A 23,970-nucleotide genomic window follows, 5' to 3' on the forward strand; every position below is an offset into this window, starting at 1 on the left:
CTGCACAAAGCACAGTTTGTGTGTCTAAGAAAGGCTCCCCTTAAGTTTTCCAAACTTTTTCAATTTGAGGAGAAATGATGACTTGAGAGCTGCTTTATACCTTGCTCCCCTTTGGAGACTGATTTTGAATTCCTTCTTTCTCATTTCTAATGTAGAATGGTTGTTTACGTGAGTTATATTAAGGGCAGCCTACAGCTTTAGGGACTTTTCACTGTCATTGAGTCAAAGTTCTTCTTGACAGCATTCTTAAGGCACTGTAGGCACTTAATCTAGTGCCTAGTTGAAAATATTTTTTAAATCAATTAAATATTTTGAAAGTGCTTGTTTAAACCTTAAAGTAAAAGATTCTGTCGTACCCTTTAGCACTACCGAAGATAGCTTCAGGGAGCCCTTTACTATTTTTTCCCCCCCTTGATATTTTATGGAAATGCTTTGACAAGAATTGGATACATGGCTCATCAGGAGAAATTAGGACAGTAACGTGAGGATATTCTTGGGGTGGCACAGTAACAAGTATCTGGGACAGGCTTGATGTTTGGAGTAGTGGTAAGCAAACAATTCATCTGACCATAACATAGAGGTTCAACTAAGCAATATGCCTGTGTGCACTATAATAATATTTTGATGCTTTTTGGGATGGAGTTATGTGTAAATCAGTGAATTTTTCCTCTTCATTTTAGGAACTCATAATTAAAACTGTGTTAAGCTCGGCAAGAGAGGAGCCATCTGGTCCTGCACGGTAGGCCAAACAAAAAGAGCTTCTACATTAATAGGTTCTTTTCTTTATTAGGCTGTTTTGAGGTGAATATATTAGAGAGCTTAAAGTAAAAGTTTGTTGCATTTTATTAATGGTTTTCTTCACCACTGTCAAAACTGTGGTCCATGATGTGAATTTGAGATTGTTTGTAATAGAGATATTAAATTAACAAACTGAGCTGGGCTGGTCCAGTATTCTTTCTGTGATAATGACTGATAGGAAAGAGTGTAAATAAGGGTAAGAGAATAAGCTTTCCCAGCCTACTCTGGTGTTTGGCTTGGGGATTTTCTGGACTAGAGAGGCATTCTTTATTTGGATTAGGACAAGACTATTTATGAGGGTGGGGAAGGTTTTTTTTTTTTTTATTAGATCACATTGTTTAATTTGAGAAACAGAAATAATCCAATGTACATGAGCCCTTATTATGGTATGGACAAGAAGCAGAAAAAATTGAGCTTAGCATTAAACTAGGAATGGTTGCTCTGATGCTTAAACCTAAGCATCTTCATCAAATAAATAACTCTGGAGAGGATTATTACCAGTTTTCTCTCCTGTTTCTTAATTTGCTTAGGATTTTATTCCTCCATACCCATCTTCAGAAGCATTCAGTTACACAGTCCTGTGTATGGGATTTGAACAGGAATTTCTAATCCCTACCAAGGAGGAGTTGCATTTGTGTGCTTTATATATTTGGAAAGAGTGAATATATATGTTCAACTAATATATTGTCCCATAAAAAATACTAGAAGTACATACCTGAAAAGCTCCAATTCTGGAAAAATCAGCTTATTGAACCTTTAAACAGTTTTTTGGAAAACCAAGAGCAGTTTTCATCAGCCCACTTACCTCTTTCTTCATGTGAGCTGATAATATTTCTCAACAGAGGAAAAAGAGGGAATATCCTGAGATCACATTGACTTAATTTTTCGTGTAACAAAACTGCTTTCTAAAAGGCATAACACTCTCCACTTTGCAATTTTTCTTTCAGTGACAATGTACAAAATAGGGTGGGTTTACACTATAATGTACTATTAAGTCTTGTATGTATTTTTGCTGTCTGTAAGCATTTTTGTGATTCTATATAGCCTTAAAATCCTTTTTCTACAGCACAGGCTTCACAGCCGCTTCTGTTTCTTTTCTTGCCTACAGTTTTTCCTTCCCAGATGTAATGCATTGCAGGTTACATGACCAGCTTTCTTGTTTTCAGTTTTGGATTGCTCTCCAATTTTATCCAGGATTTTGAATCCTGAAGTTGTTTCCAAAATATTTGTAGACTCTCTTCCTGAAGAAAATAACTAATGGGTCAGAGATGGCTTAAGCTAGCTCATTAACATTTCTGAACGAATTTCATGCATCTGCTGATTTGAACACACTTATCTAAATACCTTTTACCTTTACACTTTTTTTTTCTATTTCTGTGAAGAAACAACAAAATTTAATGTACTAATCACAATATGTATACTGACTCTAGGATTCATGTACCCCTCCTCTATTCATCCTTGTTTATTGTCCATCTAAAACAATGTGAATGTCCATGAGAGAGTAACATTCCTCTCTCATCTCTGTGTCTCAGAAGCTCTAAATATGGGCAACCTCTTGTGTTAGGAAGGAGGAAGCTCCCACTCCAGTTTTTGCTTTGTCTTAAGAAAATACAAGAATTTCTTATATGTCGATTCCAGATAATATTTTTAATCAAAATACACATAGAAATGCAGAAGTTCTTGATGTCTTTTGGATTTTTCAGTTGCTCAGATGGGTGCTTCCTCTGCCCTTTCCTCTGCCTTCACCAGCATACTTTGGATTTCTTGATAATTTTTAAATGTTTTACAGCACTAGAAAGGTTTTTGTACAGTTGATTTGGAAATATTAAAAACATATTTGTTGCAATATGTCTTTATCAAAACTTAATGAATCATAAAAATTACACATTCCTGTAGAATGTTTCTCAACAACTTGTCCTCCAACATTGTTTTGCAGTTGTGTTGCTCTTTGTAGCCTTGGAATTTGGATCTGTGAGGAGCTAGTCCATGAATCACATCATCCTCAGATCAAGGAAGCATTGAATGTGATATGTGTTTCTTTAAAGGTGAGAGAATTAAATTTTTACAATGTATGTTGCCTTTATGTGTAAAGATACTTTGCATTTTCAAAGTCTTAATGACATTTTAGCATCTTTACCTCGCAGTCTCATTTGCTGTCCTTACAAAAGAGAGAACTCAATTTAATGAGTGGATCTCTGAAATGTCAAAAGTTCTTTACCCTTCTTTAAGTTTGGAGAGAATGATGTGTTGGGAGGATAAGACAGTAGATCTTTATTCTTACAAAATCACTAGCCACTCTAACCTACCACATATTCTCACAACACTCTGTTCATGTTCACTTCTGAGTTCGAGTCATTGAATCATGCAGTAGTGCTTCTTGGGCCTGGCTAGATATTTAGTGAGAAATGCAGAGTACTTACACCATATGCATGGAAGCACCAGAAATGTTTAATTTGCTGGGGCAGAGTCCTTTGTTATGCTTATTCCAGGAGCTGCATATTTTTGCTTGATGAGTGCTTCTGTTTTCCTACTATTTTAAATCTTTTTGCATTTGTTCGTATTTTATAGAATAATTAGAATATTAGTAAAAACCTTTTGTTTTTAAGCAGTTTTCAAATTTGCATGTTTCTGAGCAATGCTTTCAGCTTTTAAAATGTTTTCCAGTTCATCTTCAGAACCATTCTATGTGCTTTTTGTTTGCATCAAAATTCTATTAATAATCTAGTCTTTCTTTATATACAGATTAAAAAAAAATTAAAATGTACACCTTCTGTCGAACTTCTGAAATGTACGACTTCTGTCGGATGTTGGGGATTATTATTTTCTTTTAAGCAATGGGAATCTGAAAAATATCTTAGCAGATCAGCTGCTCACGTCCTGTGAAGCAGGATTTGAGTCTTTGTATAAGGTAGCTGCAGGCCTTTTAGTATTAGACTCTAAATTGCAATTTCCTGTTTTTCAAAATCGCATTCATTCTTTGCAGCTCCACTAATACTCTCTTCCAGTGTTTTCCCCTTGATTTTTAATAAAGCTTAACTTTTGCATTTTATCAAGCTCCTGTGCAAGTTTGGTATAAGGCAAATGATGTTTTATCTTGCTGCTCCAATTTATCAATATTTGAACTATTTTTAATCCTGAAATTCATAGTAATTTATGTTCTTTTTCTCTGATGTATTTATTAAACCAATTATTTGTATCTCATTTATATTAAACATAAATTACTTTTTGAATGAGAAAACAAAGATCTTTATATTTCTACTTTGCTTTTCTTTGTGTTGGCAAAATCATCCAGTGTACATTGTCTTTTTTTTCCAGTTCTGAGCAATGGTATACATTCACAATTGAGTTTAATAATGAAATGAAAAGTTCATTAATTTGTCATGGGAGAAATAAATTAGCTCTAATTTGTTACCTTAGCAATCTCCTGGCTACCAAGTATTCAGAGGTTGGAGCTCCCAGAATGGATTATTTTCTTATTTTAGGAGAAATGAATGGGTAGGGAGCTATAGGCCTAGTCCAACTTACTGATAAGTTCAATTGAACAAATAGTATTAAACAGAAATGTTAGCAGCAATTACATGCTTATTTTTGAAATACCAGAAGCATATTCAGAGCTGCAGTTCAGCAGCTGGCTTTGGATGTAGCTAGTGCTTCTGTGTGCAATACCACTCTGTCTACATTAACCTCTGCTGGAGCTTGAGCACAAAGGATCCTAACCAGCCATCCAGACCTATAATTTTATTTTGCTTCTCTCAAAAATGCTGCAGATACATTACAAAATTGTCTTGTATAAATCTAGTAAATGAGTGCTAAACAATAGGTTATTTTCAAGTATGGACAAGGTTAAATTCCTCATTTAACATCCAGAAAGATAGGACCCTTACAAAAATTAACCTTATGGTAAGACCACCTTTCCAAGAAAAACCCTGAGAGTTGGGAAACAGGAAAAGTGCCAGTTCACTGGTACCTTTTTTTCCCCCTCATCGAGTGCATTCTCAAATATGTCCACAATTTATGCTACTAAATATAAAAGTGGTGAATTCTTATGCTTTATAACATAGGACATTTTCCAGTGACAAAGAATGGCAGGTGGAATGTTTATGGCATCATACTGGTGTTTCCATGGCCACTCTGAAGGTTCTTGTAAAAGAAGTCAAAACCAAATAACTGACTTGAAAGGGGTGAATTGTTTCATTACCTGACATGTAGTCAGTGAGGCTGCTTGAGTTCAGGAAAATGTCTTTCCAGAGCCCACAGCTCTCAGAACTGTCTGTTCTATGGTGCCTGAGTGTTTGTCCTGGTTTAAGCCCAGCTGGAAGTTGAGCACTATGCAGCCACTCACTCAATCTTTCTTCCCACCCACTGTAGTGCAATGGCAAGGAGAATCAAGACAAAACTTTTATGTTGAGATGACAACAGTTTAATAATCAAGAGCAAAGTAAAACAGTGCAATAATGGTAAATGATAGCAATGATAAGAAAGGAAAGAAAACCCAAGTGATGCACAATAATTTTCTCACCACCCGCTGACCAATATCCTTTTCCCAACCCCGACCAACCCCCTTTCCAGATAACTCCCCCAGTTTATGTACTGGGAATGATGTCCTACAGTGTGGAATATCCCTTTGGTCCGTTTGGATCACACATCCCAGCCATGTTCCCACCCAGTTTCTTTTGCTGACCCTCTCACAGGTACAGCATGAGACAAGAGAAAAAAAAAAATCCTTGACTTTTGATAAACAGAATTTAGCAAAAAAACCAAAACATTGGTGTGTTATCAACACCATTCTCATTCCGAATCCACAACACAGCACTGCAAGAGCTGCTGAGAGGAAATTAACTCGACCCTAGTGACAGCATTCTTTTGAAATGTGATACATTGACCATGCTAGGACAGCTCTCTGAAGCACATGAAGGATTTGATCTATTTCAGCCAACCCCCATATTCTTGATCAAGACTTCCTCCCTGATGCTTTTCCCATGAATAAAAAAAAATTGTGTGCAAGATTAGATTTTAAATTTATTCATATTCATTACTTTATACACTTTATCCTTTATGTGAAGCTTATGTCTCTGCTTACTTTTGTTCCTTTATTAAATTAAAAAAAGAATTCTCTTCAACCAGAGGAAAAGAGAGGTTAACTGATTTGTGTAAACTAGCCAGTAATAATAAAAAATTACTCATTTGTCTTTATTTTAGAACCTCTTTAGAAAAAGAACGATTAAAATGTAAGAAATGCTTTCTGTTTTTAAGTAGTGAATGGTCAATTATTCTGTGACTCTGAAAAGTTTCCATGTCTTTTTCTCAGGTATTTTTTTCTTACTTTCAGTGGTCAGGATCTCTGTGTTAAGCTACACCAGTTTGTGCACCCCATTTTTCTTCTCCAGTGATTTTGGGGGTTTTTTGCAAGCTTGTTAGGATGTTTTGAGCAATCTGGATTTGATCTCAAGTTTTGTAATGAAATTGTCATGCTTTCAGTTTGGTTTTTTTGGGGTTTTTTGTTGGTGTTTTTCGTTTTTTTTTTTTTTTTCTGGTTGCCACTCAAGCTTGAGTGTTAGAATCCAAACCTTGCTCTTACCGAGCATTTCACAGTATAGAGAGAGGCTGTCTCATGAGGGATAAAAATGTAGTGATAGTCTTGTCATAAAGTTTGTGAAGATTTGGAGATGTGAGATGTTTACTCTTTTGATAAAAGTCATCAACATGAAAATGAGAAACAGGGAAAGTCAGAACAAGAATTAACTACCCATTGTGTACTCAGGTTTCCACCTCCCTGGATGACTTGCAAGAGCCATTCATACTTTTTCCTTTTGCTTACATAGATAACACAAATAAAAAATGGTAATTAAAGCATTGTACTCCAGATTTTTCCTTGTGCTTGTACCATTTCTTTTCAAGACTTTAAATGTAAAAATTGATAGCTCTGCTTTGATAAGAAGTACTGACCCAGAACAGAGTCTTCTTCCAGTGTTATTTCAGTTTTAAGTTTTTTGCCATTCAATACTTTTATTCTAAAATCTTTATTTTCTACTCAGGCTTCATTGTCCAGGCATTTCAGCTTTCTTAAAGCTTTGGGTTTTTTAAGTTTTATGAGATACAACCCTCCCTGAAGGGTTAATAGAAGTGGTCTGAGTAAGAAAAAGGCCTGTGAAGCCAAGAAATTACATCTAAGTGTTTTTACAGCATAATTGCCCTTTTCTGAGTCCAGAAGCAGAGAGCCATCTTGCAGCATATACCTGTGACAGCTTCACTGCTGAATGTAGTGAGATTGAAACAAGTAAAATATGTTCTTACTAATGCAGGAATTCACTTGTAACATTAACTTTGTCCTTGCCATTTGCTGCACACCTTAATGTTTTAAAGCAAGTGCAGTGAAGGTAAAGAACTCAATTACGCGTCTTGTGCATCAACAGTTTAGGGAAACGCGTCTCTTAATTTCTGTTTTCCCACTTAGGAGTGTAGAACAGGGTGTGCATCCTTCCTAAGAGAGGGAATTATTGTACAAATGTGTTCCCTTCTGCTTTGACCAGCACAGTAACTGTGGAAGGCAGGCTGCAGAGCAGCAGCCTTCTCCTGCCTTTAAAAGAAGAGCAGAGTTAAGCACAGAAGCCAAGGTGAATCCATTTCCATTCCAACATGTGCTGGGCACTGCAGTCACTAGCAGAGAGCAGAACAGTTCAGCTCATGTTTAGTACTACAGGCTGTGGTTTGGGCATGTGGCTCATCACCTGCCTTGATTCTCAGCAAAGACCTCTGATTTCAGAATTGGATCCTTGGGGGGGCTTTGCAGTGATTCATTAATATTAATAATCATTAAGATAATAAAAAATCAGTTCTTTCTTCCTGGCTTCATGATATTCTACTATTCTAGTTAGGAGATACCTCTCCCTTTCCTGGTGTGCATCTAACTGCATGTCTGCCCCAAAACTTTGATGTTAGCTGCTAACATTCGTTTATGAATATAAAATAGTTCTTTTTGAGTTTTGTAAAATTTAATTTTGTTCCTCTGGTAAACAGATACTTAAGGAGCTGTATGTATAAAACTACCAGTGAAATTTGTGACCACCCTACCACCTAATGTACTCTTACATGAAACCATTTTGTCATTGTTACTGTGCTGTGTTCTCTTTTCCAGTTTCCAAATAAAACAGTGGCCCAAGTTGCCTGCAGTATGCTGAACATGCTGATACATTATGTACATAGGCTTCAACTATATCAAGCTGATTCACCATTAAGAATAATACTAGTAAGTAATTATTTTTAATTGAAATTTTCAATTATTTTAAATTAATCACTACAATGTACTACCCTAAAGTTAAACACTTGAATATTGACAATTATGTTTTGCAAAATATTGAATTAGTATAAACATAATCTTACTTAACACTAACAGTAGGGAATTGCAGCACACATAACTTCCTGACTCCAGTATAGACATGTAATGTGTCTATATCATGCCTGTTTTTTCTCAGAGAAAAAGTGTCATGAAAATGTTGTCAGTAAAGTACAATTTTTTTCTTAATACTAGATATCTTCAAGCATGTTTATTGAAGTTCAGGAAGAAAATGATTGCTTAAAATATGGTTCTCCAACTTTATTTTGTATATCCATGAAAGAGTTTCAGTATAAAACAAAAATAATATTTTGAATATGCTTCCCATAACAAGGAGGTAGACTATGGCCTCTGTGAGTCTGAGCCACAGAGGGCACCCAGGTTCTTTTCCTGTGAAAGCTTCTTAAGAGATACAGCAAGCATTTCTGTGATCCTCTGGAGACGTATTTTTGATCAAATAGAGACAGGGTGTATGCAAATTCTAGTAGTTCTAAGAAACAATGTAGCTCAGATAGTACCATACACAAACCAGCACCAGATTTCTTCCCACATCCTACAAGTGTGTTGAGTCATGTTCTTTTTATGGCTGAATATTTGAGGTAGCTGTGTAATTTCATTGTCCTTAATGCACCTACGTCAGTCAAACAGAACATACTCCTTCAATGTGTTCTGCAAAACTCAATTAAAAGTGTTTTTATTTTAAAAAATTGTCAAGGAATATTGTAACTTGTCTCAAAATAATTGTAATAGAATTTAATCGTGAATCCAGTATCATGTTAGAGTTACCTGCTTAAAAAATTATTTTAAACTTAAATATTTAGGTTGTATTTTAAAAGAAAAATGCTAAATTTCCCCAGATTCTGATAGCAACAATTACACATCTGCTACCCAGTACAGAAGCTTCCTCTTACGAGCAGGACAAGAGAGTAAGTATTTTTCATTTCTAGTACTTTCTGCCTCCTGAAAGCTGTGTCTCTTCTGAATTAGTTTTACTGTGGGCCTATTAGGTCATTTAAATTTGGGCATTTTGGTGCAGTTTGTTTCTGACAGCTCCATCTTTCTGGGCTACCATTCCCACAAGGAGCTGGAGTTCATCTGTTGTTCATTTTGGTCTTCAGAGCTCTGTTTCATCTTCTGTCTCTGTTTGCAAGAAGTCAGGGGCTATTGTAGTCTACACTCATATGCCAAGCTACCTACTTTTCCTCTTGAGGATGCTTTCCATAATTGACCAAGTTTTCCCATGAACTACTGTCAACTGCACATGAAATATCAAATAAAAATTGTCTTACCTATTTTGACAAATGTAGTCCTAATGAGTTTCAAAAAAATTGGTTAAAAATAAAAAGACTCAGTACCCTTCATTATTAGGTTTATTATACTTTTGAAAGACAAACTTGGAATGCATTATGTGAAACTAGTAAATTAGGTAAATAGATTTTTTTTAAAACTTCTATTTACCTTGAGAAATATTTTAGAGAATCTTGCAGATATTTATCTGAATTGTCTTCTCTTCGACAACTGAGTTTTAAAAATCAAAAACTTTTATTTGGTCTGTAAGTTATTGATGATTTAGTGTGGATTTGTGTCTTAATCTAATTCTGTTCCAGAATCTTTCAGAACATCCCAAGAGGGAGTTAATTCTTTTGCTGACTGAGTAACCTACAATACAGGAAGCAGTTGGATTTCTTTCAGATGATAAAATATGATATGGTGCTGCATAACATTATTGATATGTTATAAAGGACATTATGCGTTATTTATAAAGCACTAAATACAGGGGAATTGGTTCCATTTTGTGTAATCCTTGATTCACTTTACTGTGAAATATATGTGCAAAATGGCACATCAGCCTTAATTTGGACCTGTGTTATCTGTCATTTTAAAAACAACAGCCTACAAATCAATTTTGGAAACTGTGGGTATCCTCCTAAGTATAGTATCTGCTCACAGTCCTACCCTGATGAGAAACTGTTGAATGGATGGCCTTTGTTAAATACCTCTGTAGCCAATTTTTACTGATGCCATAGTTTTTGAAGATTCAGTGGTTAACAAGTGGGACCTGCCATTGCTGCAGAAGGCTGACTTTACTGAATTGAAAAAAAGGCAAAACAGAGAAATAAAATAAAGGGATAAATATGAAATAGCAGGTGCTGGCTTAATTGATTTGTAATGGAAAGTGTTTTTTCCAGTTGGTGGTTTCTTTACTTCTGTGCTTATTGGATTGGATAATGGCCTTGCCATTGAAGACTTTGCTGCAGCCTCTTCATACTACAGGAGCAGAAAATGATAAGACTGAAAGATCTGTTCTTAATTGTATATATAAGGTACGTGTTTCTTTGCTCACTTATTAAGAATTTCTATGTATGGAGGTAGTGTCAGTTTCCATGAAAATGAAGGCAAACATTTTCTGTAAGCTGACCTCCATTCTTCTCCTGAAATATAGACTGCTGGCTCAGTTCTTGTATGTTTCACTGCATCAGCTTGACCTTTGGTATATTTGGAATAGTAGATTTTGGTTTACATTTTGGATGGTTAACCAAGCCTTTTTTTTGTATGTCATATAGATTGCAGATGCTTGTATTGTAGAATATTAACTGTACATTTATTACAAAAGGATGTAATTTTTATATATCAAGCAGTTTCATTTAGCAATGAGAAAAGCAAAAGCACTTTTGCTTTTGTTAGACTGTAAGTTACAATTACTGTCTTTAGGAGCTCAAGAGAAAGGGGTTTTTATCCTTTTTGCAAGGGAAGGGGATTAAAACCTCTAGCAGCTTAGACCTAGCATATGTAATTAAAGAAGATAGGAGATCTAAAAATAAAGGTAGCCTAATGACTGTTTTGTGAGTTTTGTTTCATTATTGTTAAATTCCACTTTGGCAGTAATAATTTTCTTTGCAGACCAGAGCTTGTTTCTGTAAACATTAAGCATCTAAAATTTTCCAATGTTTCATCATGCCTGCCTTCTAACAAATAGATTCTTGAAATGCAAATAAAAATAAACTTCATTTCTTATAAAATTATAAATTTCAGTAGTTAATGTAATGAAATTCTGGTTTCTTTCTAGGTTCTGCATGGATGTGTCTATGGGTCTCAGTGTTTTAGCAACCCAAAATATTTTCCTCTAAGCCTTTCTGATCTGGCATGTATGGATTATGATCCTTTTATGCATTTAGAGAGCTTAAAGGAACCAGAACCACTGCATTCTCCAGACTCTGAGAGGTCTTCTAAACTTCAGCCAGTTACTGAAGGTTTGTCTAATTGCCTAAATACATTTTCTTTAAAAAAAATTTGTCTGGGTTTTCAGTATTTAAGTGTTGGTCTACAGCACAGGTTTTCAGCTATATGTAGACACTAGGTAAGAACCAATAGTATGGAATGAGCAAATGTAATTTTTGAGCAATTACCATTTGATTAACTGAAATAAGTATGTTCTGAACAGCACCAAGATCGATAGGATATGGATTCTTCTGTGCTCTGTGTATCAGCAGAAGTGTTAAGTTCTGCAACATGGATGAATGTTGCTTTTCATTTTACCTTCAGTAAATTAATTTGATTTTTCCTTATTTTGCTCCTTTTTCTAGAAGAATTTTGGATTTTTGTTCCTGTTTGACATTGCAGTATTGAATGTTTTCCATTATTTTTTTTAGCCTATCGTAATTTTTTGTTGATCTCTTTTTACACAGCTTAAAACCACAGATTTTTTTAAAAAGAGAGAAATTTTCTCTCATCTGGTTAGAACCTTAGGAGACATGGGAATTAGCATTTTCTTCATAATTCAGAAATAAAGAATCAAGAATCTAAGCCACAGAGGACTATCTTGTATTATGCAGTGTATCTAGTAAATATCAAATGGTTACATAGGGAAGAAAATTGAAAAACATGAGATTAAGATACGAACAACTCTGTGTAGTGCTATTCTGCCTCTGTATTAAGTTGTTCCATTTAGGCTTTTTTAAGGGTATTAAGAACCAGATAAATGCAGCAGTTCTTTGTAGCAGCTGTGTGCTAACAGCAGGTGATTTTGTGGTCTGTAGTGACTACGTGCTGTTTTTTATGTAGAGAAAATGGCTAATCATTGTGCCCTTGTCTAAGGCATGCTTCATCATCCTCAAGTACTTTTTTGGCCAAAGAATTCTAAACATAGAACTGTCCCCTAATAAGCTCAGTATTGGATTGAACAAGACTGATCTGAGAACTACTGGCAGGAGGAGCTGTAATTATTAAATTTACCGAAGAATGAAGCAAGGTACTATAGTTGGCTTTTCGTCAAATGGCTGTGGCCTTATTAGTAAAAAATAATCATCTGCAGGGTCAGAATGAAAGAGGCTTCCAAGGATTCATTCTGTCCTAATTACAGTCTCACCTATACGTATTATGTAAAGCTAATATTTAAAGCATTTGCCAAAATTTACTTCCACTGCATGTTCTATTGCAGTGTAGTGAATTGTAGTAGCTTTTTATGCCTGGCATCTTTTGTATTCTGTAATAATCTGTAATTATGGGTTAGAAGCAAATGCTGTGTGGCTTTTTTAATTTGACAATCTGAAAAGACAACCCTGAATAGATTTCTCTTTAAATGAATACGGTTGCACAAAGCCTTAGCATCAATATCTTCATTTTGCATTTCCAACCATGATCTTTTCTTTTATGATTTCTTGTTAAATTTCTTAATAAAAGTAATTTCAGATGTTCCTTTTATCTCTCCAGATGAATTAAGTTTCAGGGCTCTGGAATTGTAAGCTAGACTGTGAAATTTAATTGGCAGACCTACAGCATTATAACGCAACCCTGGTTCTGCAACCTTGGCACTTCTAGTCCCCATTGCCAGGCAGAGAGTAAAATTGGCAGTGCTTGACCGGTTGCACAGCATCTGTTCTCCCTGGCATTATTGGAGGAGTAAAACTAGTGGGTAACAACCAGTCTGGGTCTCTGTCAAGACCGAGGGTCAATTAGTGCAAGCTAGCAGCAGAACAGAATGCCAATGGGTCAGCATCTTTTAGCAGAGTAAAAGGGCTATCATAGTACCTTTCTTGAAGGAATGGAAATGAGCAGGGCAGAAGTTACATGGAATTCAGGGAAGTTCTACAAAAACAGGGTAGGAATTGTGAAACTCTTTCCTTAGGCCACAGGCAAAGCTGCAAGTGCTGAAGTGACAGAATTCTTAAGACAGGGTGCTTTAATGGATGTGATTGACTTACCCTGTTATGCCTCCATTGTTCAAGGTCAGATCCATCTCAAGTTTGGTGAATGCTTAGCCACAGCATAATCTGTTAGAGGTAATTGTGATTGGTAGGTTCTACTAAGTTTACACAGATACAGTGGTCTACCCGTTATTTATTTGATTGATTTTTACCCCATTATTCATATTTCTCCAAACATATGTTAAAATCTTTGCATAGATTGATCTTTTTTGTCTAATATTTTTAAATTTCTAATGAAAAAGCCTTCCCTGCCTGATGTCTAGTCTTAGCTTTTGTTTAAAAAGTAGAAATATAAAGTATTTTTCATATAAGGCTTTGCTGTTTGCCATTTTACTGAAAGGACACAAAATGCACACTTTTAAAAAATACTTGGTACATAGTGCATCTGGATTAACACAGTTTGTGTTTTGTGAGGAATATTTTAGAGATGGGCTCTCTGTTACTGCATGTCTGTATAGCTGAAGTTAACAATTAGAAAGGAATGAGACTTGCTTAAACTAAGGTAAAATACAGGAAATTAAGCTAAGAGGGACACTCTTAGGCTCCCTTTAAACATAATGAAAGAAAAATGTTTTTAGAGAGTGATTCATCCCATTGAATTTGAGATTAATCAGTCTGTACAGGTCATCATTCTTTACACATCTAAAATTATAAGGAGAGTTAAATTCCCCCTTCAGTCATTGTTTTTTACTTCTACTGCATAACCATAGTTGCTTAAAACTATTCAGCCAAAGTTGAATGAAAAAGTTAATAGCACATCTTAAGGAATCCTTCATTCATCCTACAAATTAGTAGTGATGGACCTTCAGCCTTTCCACAAAAGAGGTAATTTCAGGACTGAGAAAAATAAATAGTATAACATTTCTTGTAAATTACCCAATGATCATGTACATATTTAAATTACATTGCTCTAGCCAGAGGCAGTACCATTGTGAAGAAAGCAGCAATGTGTTCTCTCAGGAAGACAGGTCAACAAAGCAGTGAGCTGGCTGCCTTAATGTGTAAAGATATGGCTTAGTTTGTAGAATTTGTGGTAAAGCTGTGATGGCTTGCATTATTACATATTTTCATTTTCCCTCCAGAAACAAAGAGCATTATTTAGATACTCATTTTAAGGTTTTAATATATTGAATGTTCCGTTATTCCTGATTGAAGAGATGTGCTTCTAGGAATAAATTAAGTTGCAAAATTAATTTAAAATTTTCATATTTTCAAAATGCATTACTAGGCTTGGGATTTTTTCCTTTTTTATTCCTGGGGAAACCATCATCAAAATCAGGTTTTCTGTGTGGCAAAAATGTTTCAAGATTACTTTATTTTATTTCAACATAACAGGTTGCATCTTACAGTCTACTTTCAGTATACTTCTCTTGATACTTCTAATTAAAGCTTTCTGTGTCATTTTTAGATCAGCAGCATTGTATTCTGAGAGAAGACTTGGATGTAGTGTTTGAATTTTATAAAAGAAACAATGACAGATCTATGATTTTAATTCAAGTGCAAAGTTTTCAGGGCAAGGCTGTATTAGGACTGAGAATGGATCTTTCAAATTTATTGTTCCCCTCTTTGTCTCACTGTGTCACCTTTCCTTTCCCACATGTCCTTTAGGCTCCTAAGACACACACACAGGCACAAAACAACCAAGGTCAGTTTGAGATCTTCAGGGTTTGGCACACAACAGTAACAGTAATAACATATGCTAGAAGATCCTTATTTCTTCAGGTTTCTCAGCAGAACTTAAGAGGAGGCATTTAACCTTTATAGAGTGGGACTTCAGGTATCTGGAAAGCCTGTGTGTCTCTGCTCCTGGGAACCTGAGCAGAGTATTACCTTATTTATCTCTGCAGTGGCAAGTGCTAAATACTTGGTATAAATATCCTGATAAAGATGGGCCACCCTCTGCATTGTCCAGGTGCTAGTCAATAATGTGCTGGTAAATGATTCTCCAAGCACCCAGTTTATTTTCTCTTTGTTTTTTATAAAATCTGCTTCCAGTTCCTTCTTATGTTTCAGCAGATGGCACTATAACTTAATTTCCTTGTATGCTGCCAGTATCTGGACACATAATTCAGCATCGCTGAATGTTTTTGTATTTGTAAATTTTAAACCTCAAGAACGCTATACATGATAAAAATATCTCTAATTTACTTGTATTAATTCTCAAGGCATTAATTTATTAAAATACTTGAGTAGATATGAGTTTTAGAATTGTATAAATGTTATATTGATTTTGCCAGCTATTAACTGGATGAACCGTTTCCCTATTTGCAGTTCAGATGGAGTGCTTCCTAAAGAAAGGGAATAGCCAGAATCCCAGACATCTCCTACATGCTGTACCCAAACCTTTTGAGGGGAAAAAAAAAAGGCAAATACATACTACCTGTTTATTTTTGCAGATGCTGAATGCATCCATCTTCAGAAACTGAAGATCTGTAATGTCAGTACCCATGACAAATTTGCCTTTATTTTTGCAGTTAAATCAATTAAGACTTCTGAAACTGAGAAATTTGTTTATTAAACATTAGGTTTTGCAGTTTATGAATATCTAACATAAAGGGAGATGAATTCATTATATTTTACTTCTATCCCAAGAGGTTCCATATTCTCAGTAAATACTGAATGAAAAAGTAACATCATTCAGAACATTCTGGTTTGATGGATTTTGGTGAGAAAGAAGATGGGAAGCGTTAGCAGCAGTTTTCAATGTTCAATGTAATTTAAAATACATTATATAATCCTGAGGAGTACAGATTTTTAATCTTCCCTTTGTAAATCCCAAATTCAGGGCGTCCATGCCCAGTTACAAGGGAAGGGATACAGAAAACAAGTACTTTGCCATTTTGATCTTGTTCCCTCTTCCACCAGTTTTATTCTGCAGTGTAATATTTTTGTGTATGGGTTTTTCAGTGGGTCCCCTGAACCAGCTAATGCTTCTCTGCCTGAAAGAGTCACTTGGTCCAGCTCATGTATTCACGTAGAGTATTGACTTGATAAGAATAATTTAGTACCAATATAGTACTGTGTTAGCAGGGTGTGATATAAACATTAAAAATACCTTTTTTAAAATTTAGATGACATAACATGCAAGTGGAAGGGCATGCAGCAAAGAAGGAGGTAGCAAAAACCATGTTGAAATACCAGTGCATGTCATAGGATGAATTTCACATAAGATGGGCACAATTAACTTTTCTTTTCCCTCCCAAGATTTTCTAACCTGAAGCTTCTTAAAATGCAGTTGTGGCATGAGATTTCATTTTTAAAAATTTTGATAATGTTAGATCATGTTCAATATAGACAGCCTGGTCTTTGATTTTGTACTTAAAATTATCCAGTGCTATTCTCAAGCTGACCTACAGCTATATGCTCCCCAGGGAAATTAAGATGGATTAGACCTTTTGTGCATCTATCTTCCTTTGTATTTCTCAGTGTAATGATGTGTATAAATATAAAAATACACTGCAGTTGGAATGGACATCTTGCAGCACAGTTATGATCTCTACTTCAACAGCAATTCAAGATTTATTTTCACTAGATAAGAAATCATGTATTTTAGAAGAACAGTGCTAAAGCTATGGCAAAGGAAGTGTAATCTGTAGACATAGACATGGCTGTAAAATAATGGAGATGCTTCTTTAACTGTTTTAGGATTTTTCGTGCTGTTTATATACAAGAGCAATGGTGACCAACATACATATTTTTCTGTTACTGAGCTGCGTGCGTCCTCAGCTTGCAGGGCTCATTCTCTCAGGAAGAGACCAAAAGAAACACATAAATCTCAGTGTTGTTTTTTGAACTCCTCTTTTAAAACCTGTGCTTTTTCTCTTGCAGTGAAAACTCACATGCAACAAGGGTTAATTTCTGTGGCTGCTCGTACTGTGATAACACATCTAGTCAACCACTTGGGCCACTATCCTATGAGTGGAGGTCCTGCCATGCTGACCAGTCAAGTGTGTGAAAACAATGACAATCCATACAGTGAAAGTCCCGAGCTTTCTCCTGAGCTTTTTGAGAACCCAAATCTTCAATTCTTTGTATTAAACAATACTTCCCTGGTGTCTTGCATACAAATCCAAGCAGAAGATGACATGCCTGGGGGAGGACTGTCTGCTGGACTTGCATCAGCTAATTCAAATGTTCGAATTATAGTGCGTGATCTGTCTGGCAAATATTCATGGGATTCGGCCATTTTGTATGGACCTTCATCTTTATGTGGATCTTCACAACAAACATCTTTTGCACTTTCATTATCTCAGCAAGATAAACCAGAAGATGCTCTTTCATCTTTTGAACATGTGGAGGATGTATCTGCAAGAGATGGAATTACGCTCCAAGTTAAAAGGAAATTTAGAGACACTGTACCAACATGGGATACAATTAGGGATGAAGAAGATGCTCTTGATGAGCTGCTGCAGTATTTAGGTGTTACAAGCCCTGAATGCTTACAGAGAACTGGTGTTTCACTCAACATCCCTGCTCCTCAACCAGTCTGCATCTCAGAAAAGCAGGAGAACGATGTCATCAATGCAATTCTGAAACAGCACACAGAAGAGAGAGAGTTCGTTGAAAAGCATTTCAATGATGTAAATATGAGGGCTATGGAGCAGGACGAGCCAACCTCACAAAAGCCACAGTCAGCATTTTACTACTGTAGATTACTTCTCAGTATACTAGGAATGAATTCATGGGATAAAAGGTAAAACTACTTATATTTTGAGAACTTTTTTTAAGGAACTGTGCTGTTCTTACCTTCATAATAGAGTTTGTTAAGCCAAAAATATTACAGGCCAGCTAACAAAAGAGAGGGGATGTGCATCTAAGACCTAAATGGCAGCTTTCTTCTGCTTTTCAGCCTGTCATTTAGAGAGACAGAAAGGAGGTATCTGTTGTGTTTATTGTGATTCATAGTCTTTCCTTAGAAAGTGTTGTAAGTCAAATTGAAGGAATCTTGTATTCTCTTTGCTTCCCATGTATGTTGCTGCAAAAATCATTACCTTTCAATGTCAGAATAATACTCAGAAAGTGTCATATTCTCAGCTATTGTGTCACTGGACAGTGTCCTTCTGCTTTGTCTGCTAAAAGCATGCTTGCATGCAGCCTCAAAGCCTTGCATGTGTATTAGCTAATGAGAAAGATGTGTCCCCTACTATTTATTTCAACACTGGCTGTGCTTGAGTACTATTTGAATATTGTTTAGAACAGGAGAGAACCATGTTCAATTACAGAAGTAATGTCTCTTAACATTATTATTTTTGTGTGGCTGTGGTTAAGTGCATGTCTGCATATACATGGGGTATGTACAAATATTACAAATATTAGCGTCCTAGAATTTATGGGTCTTTCTGAAATCTTCTTCTGCCAGTGCTTTCAAATTCCATATTAGAATCATTGATATATTTTTATACTATGAAGGGAAATGGATATTCAGTAAAACAAAAATAATCTGTGTCACTGTGGTATCACTGGAATCAGACAAAACGTTGGTATTACAACCCTTCTTATTTGGGTCTTTAATTCCTCAAGGCAGTCTGGTTTTGAACAGGACTGCTCTTAATTCCACAGTGTTTTGTGGGAAACATCTTAAGCACAGTTGAAAAGACATGAAAACTGCCTTTCTTTCTCTGACATATTGGTTTCGTTTTTTGTTTAAATTGTTGCAGCTGGCTGGGTGATTACTGAGCTAAATTCTGCTCTGCAGTTCAGGGTAGCAAAAGTTCTGTGTTGAATGCACCCACTCCTTACAACAGTAGACTAATGGGAGTGTCTTTTGTCAGTAAACATGTATTTTATGGTTCTTCTGTAGAGAAGAAATGGGTCACACAGTCAGATCCAAAGGGTTGACAGAAGAAAGTAGAAAGAAATAAAGGTTATACTCAGGGTTGTAATGAATGTAGAAGATTTGCTGGAGTAAGAAAAATTGCTTGTATATTTTTTTAAGATGTCTTGATTTTCATATGTTAAGAAAGGACTGTTGAAAAGGCAGAAGCATTTGTTGACTGTTCCTGAGTTGACCTGGATATGTTGTTGTACCATTGTTGTACTGTTCTGTATCCATCAGTGAAGAGGTAATAAAAGAGTTACAAATTTCTCTGTTTAGAAGGAGCTTTCATCTCCTGAAGAAAAATGAGAAGTTACTTCGAGAACTCAGAAATTTGGACTCAAGACAATGGTAAATTCTTTTAATGACTGCCTACTTACTTGTTCTAAGTGTGCTTTTACTCAAATGGCTCTAATTGCATAGATGTGAGAGTTGAGCTAATTTTTTTAATAGATTTTTAAATTATTAATGTATTTTGCATAGTACTGTAGTTTTTTTCTGTTATACTGAAGTTGCATCAATTTTATTTGTAGGGTCAAATTCTGCACGTAAAATATCATGAGATAAACAAATTTCAAAACACCTTATAAGCATTTGTGTATGCATAACATTTAAATCTTTTAAAACTTTGATATATCAAAGCCTTCTCATTTAAAGTTTTGGTTGATTGTTTAGCTGTTTCAAATGGTCCCAGTATTTGAAGACACAGAGTTTTAGTTAGAATTGTAGCACAGAATTGAAAACTGACATTTTTGTAGAAGTTGAGACAAAACCTAGTGGAAGTTGTAGAAGTGTGAGAAACCATCTCCATTTGTTCCAATGTCTAACAATAACCTGTCAACAGAAGACAGTTAAATGATTATGATCTTTAAAAAGTATGTAAAAATGCTTCATTCAGTTGGACAAGCTGCATTTTCACAATGTTCAGAGGGTGCTGTTGTTCATGGGCAGTGCAGTGCGAATAATGCCCACATTACAGGTTTTGTCCATGTCAAAAACCCACCTATTCAATTAGTAGTTGGTACAGGCAGCACCACCCTGCATCTTAGAAGTGATGGAAGGGGTAAATGCTGCTCATATATAGCAAAACTTCAGGCTCTACAGAAGATGACACTAGAAAGGAAAGAATGAGGAAATGGAAATATAGGAAATATCCAAAAAGAAGCCATATAATTCTATTGTATTTCCACTATGCATTTTTTATGCTTTAAAAGCCATACTCTGTGTGTATTGTTTGCATATGTTCATTTCATATTGATTAAGGCACTGTCATGCATTGACCATTCTGTTTTACAGCCGAGAGACACACAAGATTGCAGTGTTTTATGTTGCTGAGGGACAGGAAGATAAACACTCCATTCTTACGAATACTGGGGGAAGTCAAGCCTATGAGGATTTTGTAGCTGGTCTTGGCTGGGAGGTATTTATTCAATGTTTTTATCCTAGGTGTTTTTACAAAGACAATTACCAATATCTTGATATATTACAAGTCTTTGGCTCTTCAGCATTTCTCACAAGTGCTGAAATACACCAGTTTAAAAATGGGATTTAGCGAAGAATTCCTGGTTTAGTTTCATTAGCATTACTAGCCATTAAAATTCAAGCTCTCAGCAACTGAAGAGAGTCTGTGCAGGCAAAGATAATTCTTTAATGTGCAGTCCTGTACTTGGTTTCATGGACTGATTAGGAGGCATCTTGATTTCCCTGTAAGCTTGTAAAGTGTTAAGTCCATTGAAGTTTGAGTTTTGCTCAAATTGGGAATTTCAAAAAGTACAGACAAGCAGCTTCTCGCATACTCTCTTCTTCCTGCCTTCCACTGCAGGCATGTGTCACTTCACACACTCCGCTCTACTTCTCTTCCAGCACGCAGAAATATTGTGATCTACCCCATCATCTATGTGGGCCTGCAGCTCTTTAGTCACTTGCTCAATACTGTCATAAGGATTTCCTTTTTTCCATCTTTCTTTCAGATGCACAGGATTAATTGCCACTGTAAAGTTCCATTTGGCACTGTTGCACAGAATTCAGGAATGGCTTTGGTCCTGGTTGGCTGTATAGGAAGCTGCAGGTTTTTTGCTCCTCTTGCAACTTGTGCTCATCAGGAGTGTCCACATGAGTGTCAATCTTATTTGTCCTTTGTATTTCTTTACTCCTTAGGTATAAAAGGACACTACTAGATTAACTGTGTGGATAATGACTCTGACTTTCCCACAGGAACAGAGGAAGACAGCTACAAGTCTGCTGACTTTCATGAACATAGATGTTTATTTCCCACATTCAGGAGGAAAAAAAACAACACTAGTGCCGTAAAATATCCTTCTTTAGTGGTTTAATTCTCTTAGGCAGTATTAGCTAGTTTAAAGAGTTGCTAGTTTGGATTAATAGTCCATAATGAGACAACTAATATTTTAACATTAAATTCTGCATCCTTTAGTATCAAGAAAACAAACATATCCCATGCAGGCAGAGATTAAATGTATTCACATCTGAAAAACAACATTTTGTAGTCACTGTTTTAAAGGCAAAGCAGCACATTTAACGTGCTTAGTTATTTCAGTGTCAGACTATTTCCCATTGATCTAAGACTTAAAAGCTTATTTACAAATTATCAGTTAGTTTCCTGTGAATTTTTTTAATATTCACAGAATAAAAAATTCTTTAAAAAAATGTATGGAAGGTAATAAATTCCCTGGCTGCTACACAGAGTTTTTCCAGAGCTCAGGTCAAGGTTGATGTTGTATCAGAGAATTTTAAAAAATTGAGAAAGCACATGTAAGTGACTACTCTCAAATGATCAGGGAATAATGCAGTAAATATTAGTTACACAATCTTTCCTTTCTTCTAACCTCATCTTTCCAGTAGCTTTTGTGGTGACTGTGGACTATAGAATACTGGTGCACTGCAATTGATTTCCAGTCTAGTCAGCAAGTCTGAGCTCTTTTAGAAACCAAGTGTAACTATACTTTTGGGAAAAGGATCTTCACTTTCAAAGTTCTGTTAAAAGTGCATTTAAAAGTAAAAGAGTGTATTTATGACCTGATAAATTTTTTTGGGTAAAGTTTCCTGGTCTTTATTTCTAGGTAAATCTCACAAACCATTGTGGCTTTATGGGAGGACTGCAAAAAAACAAAAGCACTGGATTGACCACTCCATATTTTGCTACCTCAACAGTGGAAGTCATGTTCCATGTGTCAACAAGAATGCCTTCTGATTCAGATGACTCTTTAACAAAAAAGGTAGGTGTTTCTGAATAAAGTGTTCTCTTTATAATAAACCTAGAGAAATTAGAGTCAAATAAAATCCAATAACTTTTTAAAAAATCCAACAAAACAACAAAGCACCATAAAATATCATAACATCTTTACCTGCTAAGTTGGTATATTCTCTGCCAATTTCTAATTTTTCCATACTGGTGATTTTTCTGATCATTGGAATTGTTGGCAAGAGCATATGAAAAGTGCAGGAAAGTAATGGTGCAGAAGAAAAAATATTACATCTGAATGATATCTTAGTACTTTTGAAACCTTAGATGCCAATTAAGAAATGTGTGGTGAGTGCTTTCTGAGATGACTTTTTATTCACGTAAGGGTCATGTGCAGGGTATTAACATAATTTTCCCTTTAAAAAAAAAGTTAAAAATATGAAAACATTGTTTATTTTATCTAAGGTGTATTGTCCTGGGGGAGGCACAGGTTCTCAAAAGCGATATGATCTCTTATAGCTGCATCAAGAAAAAAAATGTTTTTCTGTATTGGTATTTTTTTTCTTTAGAATTTAATAAATTCCGCATTAGTGATAATAAGTTACAGTCTCGAACATGTGTCCTACTATAAATGAACAATTAGCTATCCTCAGACTGTCCCCCCATCCTGCATACATACATCTTCAGATGTGCTAATCCATTCACTAGACACGTTAATGAGCACTGGTTGAAGTGTAATATTGGAGGAACTGAAGCTGGTTGACCTCAGCATGGACTTTAATACTTGTAATTAAATTAGATGGGAGACAGTTAGTAAAGAGAGAAATAGCCATGCCTCTGGCAAGCTTCAATTATTAATGACTTCTTTTTCTTTGTGTTCAACTTGAAGAAAAAATATTATTGTTCTTATTATAGACTAACTATGAAATCTAACTTCTCACTGTTCCATCTCAGGTTGGTTTGGTGGGATTTTTTAATTAAAAATGCTTTTGCTTGTGTGCCTATTATGCTGCATCCTTTCTGTTCTTTATTTCCTGAAGTAGAGTCAGGGTAATACTAAGGTTGTTAAATGATTTATAGAAGTGATTAATAGCAAAAATAACTCATTTTAAAATTGCTACTGTTGCTACTGTTTTAGTATAGAACAATGTGGGGGGAGTCTGTTTAAGTTGACTGGCTTCTTTATTTTTTAAACATAAACCTGGTTTTATAAAACACAGCTTGTAATTAACCTTGCAATGTTTGTTTATAATCTGTTCGAATTAGATCATTACAAAGTGGTGAAAAGGGGGAAGATGGGTCAAAAATAGTTAATAATGAAGATTAATTAATAGTGAATAATTTGAAAATGCTGTGGACTTCAGCTGAACACAGAAGCAAGATCTCATGTCTGTTTCCAGGAGCATGTCATGAAGGAGTTCAAAGAATGACCAGCAAAGGCATTGGCAAAAGCAGGTGTAATATTCAAGTAAAAGTATGACACTATTCATTGGCAAGGTTCAGTCTACTGCTGATGGATTCTTAAAGCTCACAGAGAAAAGTCAGACTAAAATATAAAATCAATCAATCAGTCTAAAATCAACGAAGTACGGTCTGTGAGGAGGCAGGGATGAAAAAA

General features: G+C 35.5%; 1 protein-coding gene across 11 annotated transcripts in view; it reads left to right on the top strand.

Annotated features, from left to right (window-relative positions):
* The window catches only part of RALGAPA1 (Ral GTPase activating protein catalytic subunit alpha 1), a 129,169-nt gene that overhangs the window by 61,597 nt on the left and 43,602 nt on the right, over positions 1 to 23,970 (top strand). For all 11 annotated transcript variants that reach the window (XM_063160362.1, XM_063160358.1, XM_063160360.1 and 8 more), the window contains 10 exons: positions 681 to 739; positions 2,735 to 2,843; positions 7,934 to 8,044; positions 8,989 to 9,057; positions 10,321 to 10,455; positions 11,199 to 11,382; positions 17,164 to 18,028; positions 19,430 to 19,501; positions 20,447 to 20,570; positions 22,231 to 22,386. In XM_063160362.1, the coding sequence (XP_063016432.1) occupies positions 681 to 739; positions 2,735 to 2,843; positions 7,934 to 8,044; positions 8,989 to 9,057; positions 10,321 to 10,455; positions 11,199 to 11,382; positions 17,164 to 18,028; positions 19,430 to 19,501; positions 20,447 to 20,570; positions 22,231 to 22,386 (1,884 nt within the window). The remainder of the gene's footprint in view (positions 1 to 680; positions 740 to 2,734; positions 2,844 to 7,933; positions 8,045 to 8,988; positions 9,058 to 10,320; positions 10,456 to 11,198; positions 11,383 to 17,163; positions 18,029 to 19,429; positions 19,502 to 20,446; positions 20,571 to 22,230; positions 22,387 to 23,970) is intronic.

The sequence above is a fragment of the Melospiza melodia genome, chromosome 6, assembly GCF_035770615.1.
Source record: "Melospiza melodia melodia isolate bMelMel2 chromosome 6, bMelMel2.pri, whole genome shotgun sequence".
Taxonomy (NCBI): Eukaryota; Metazoa; Chordata; class Aves; order Passeriformes; family Passerellidae; genus Melospiza; species Melospiza melodia.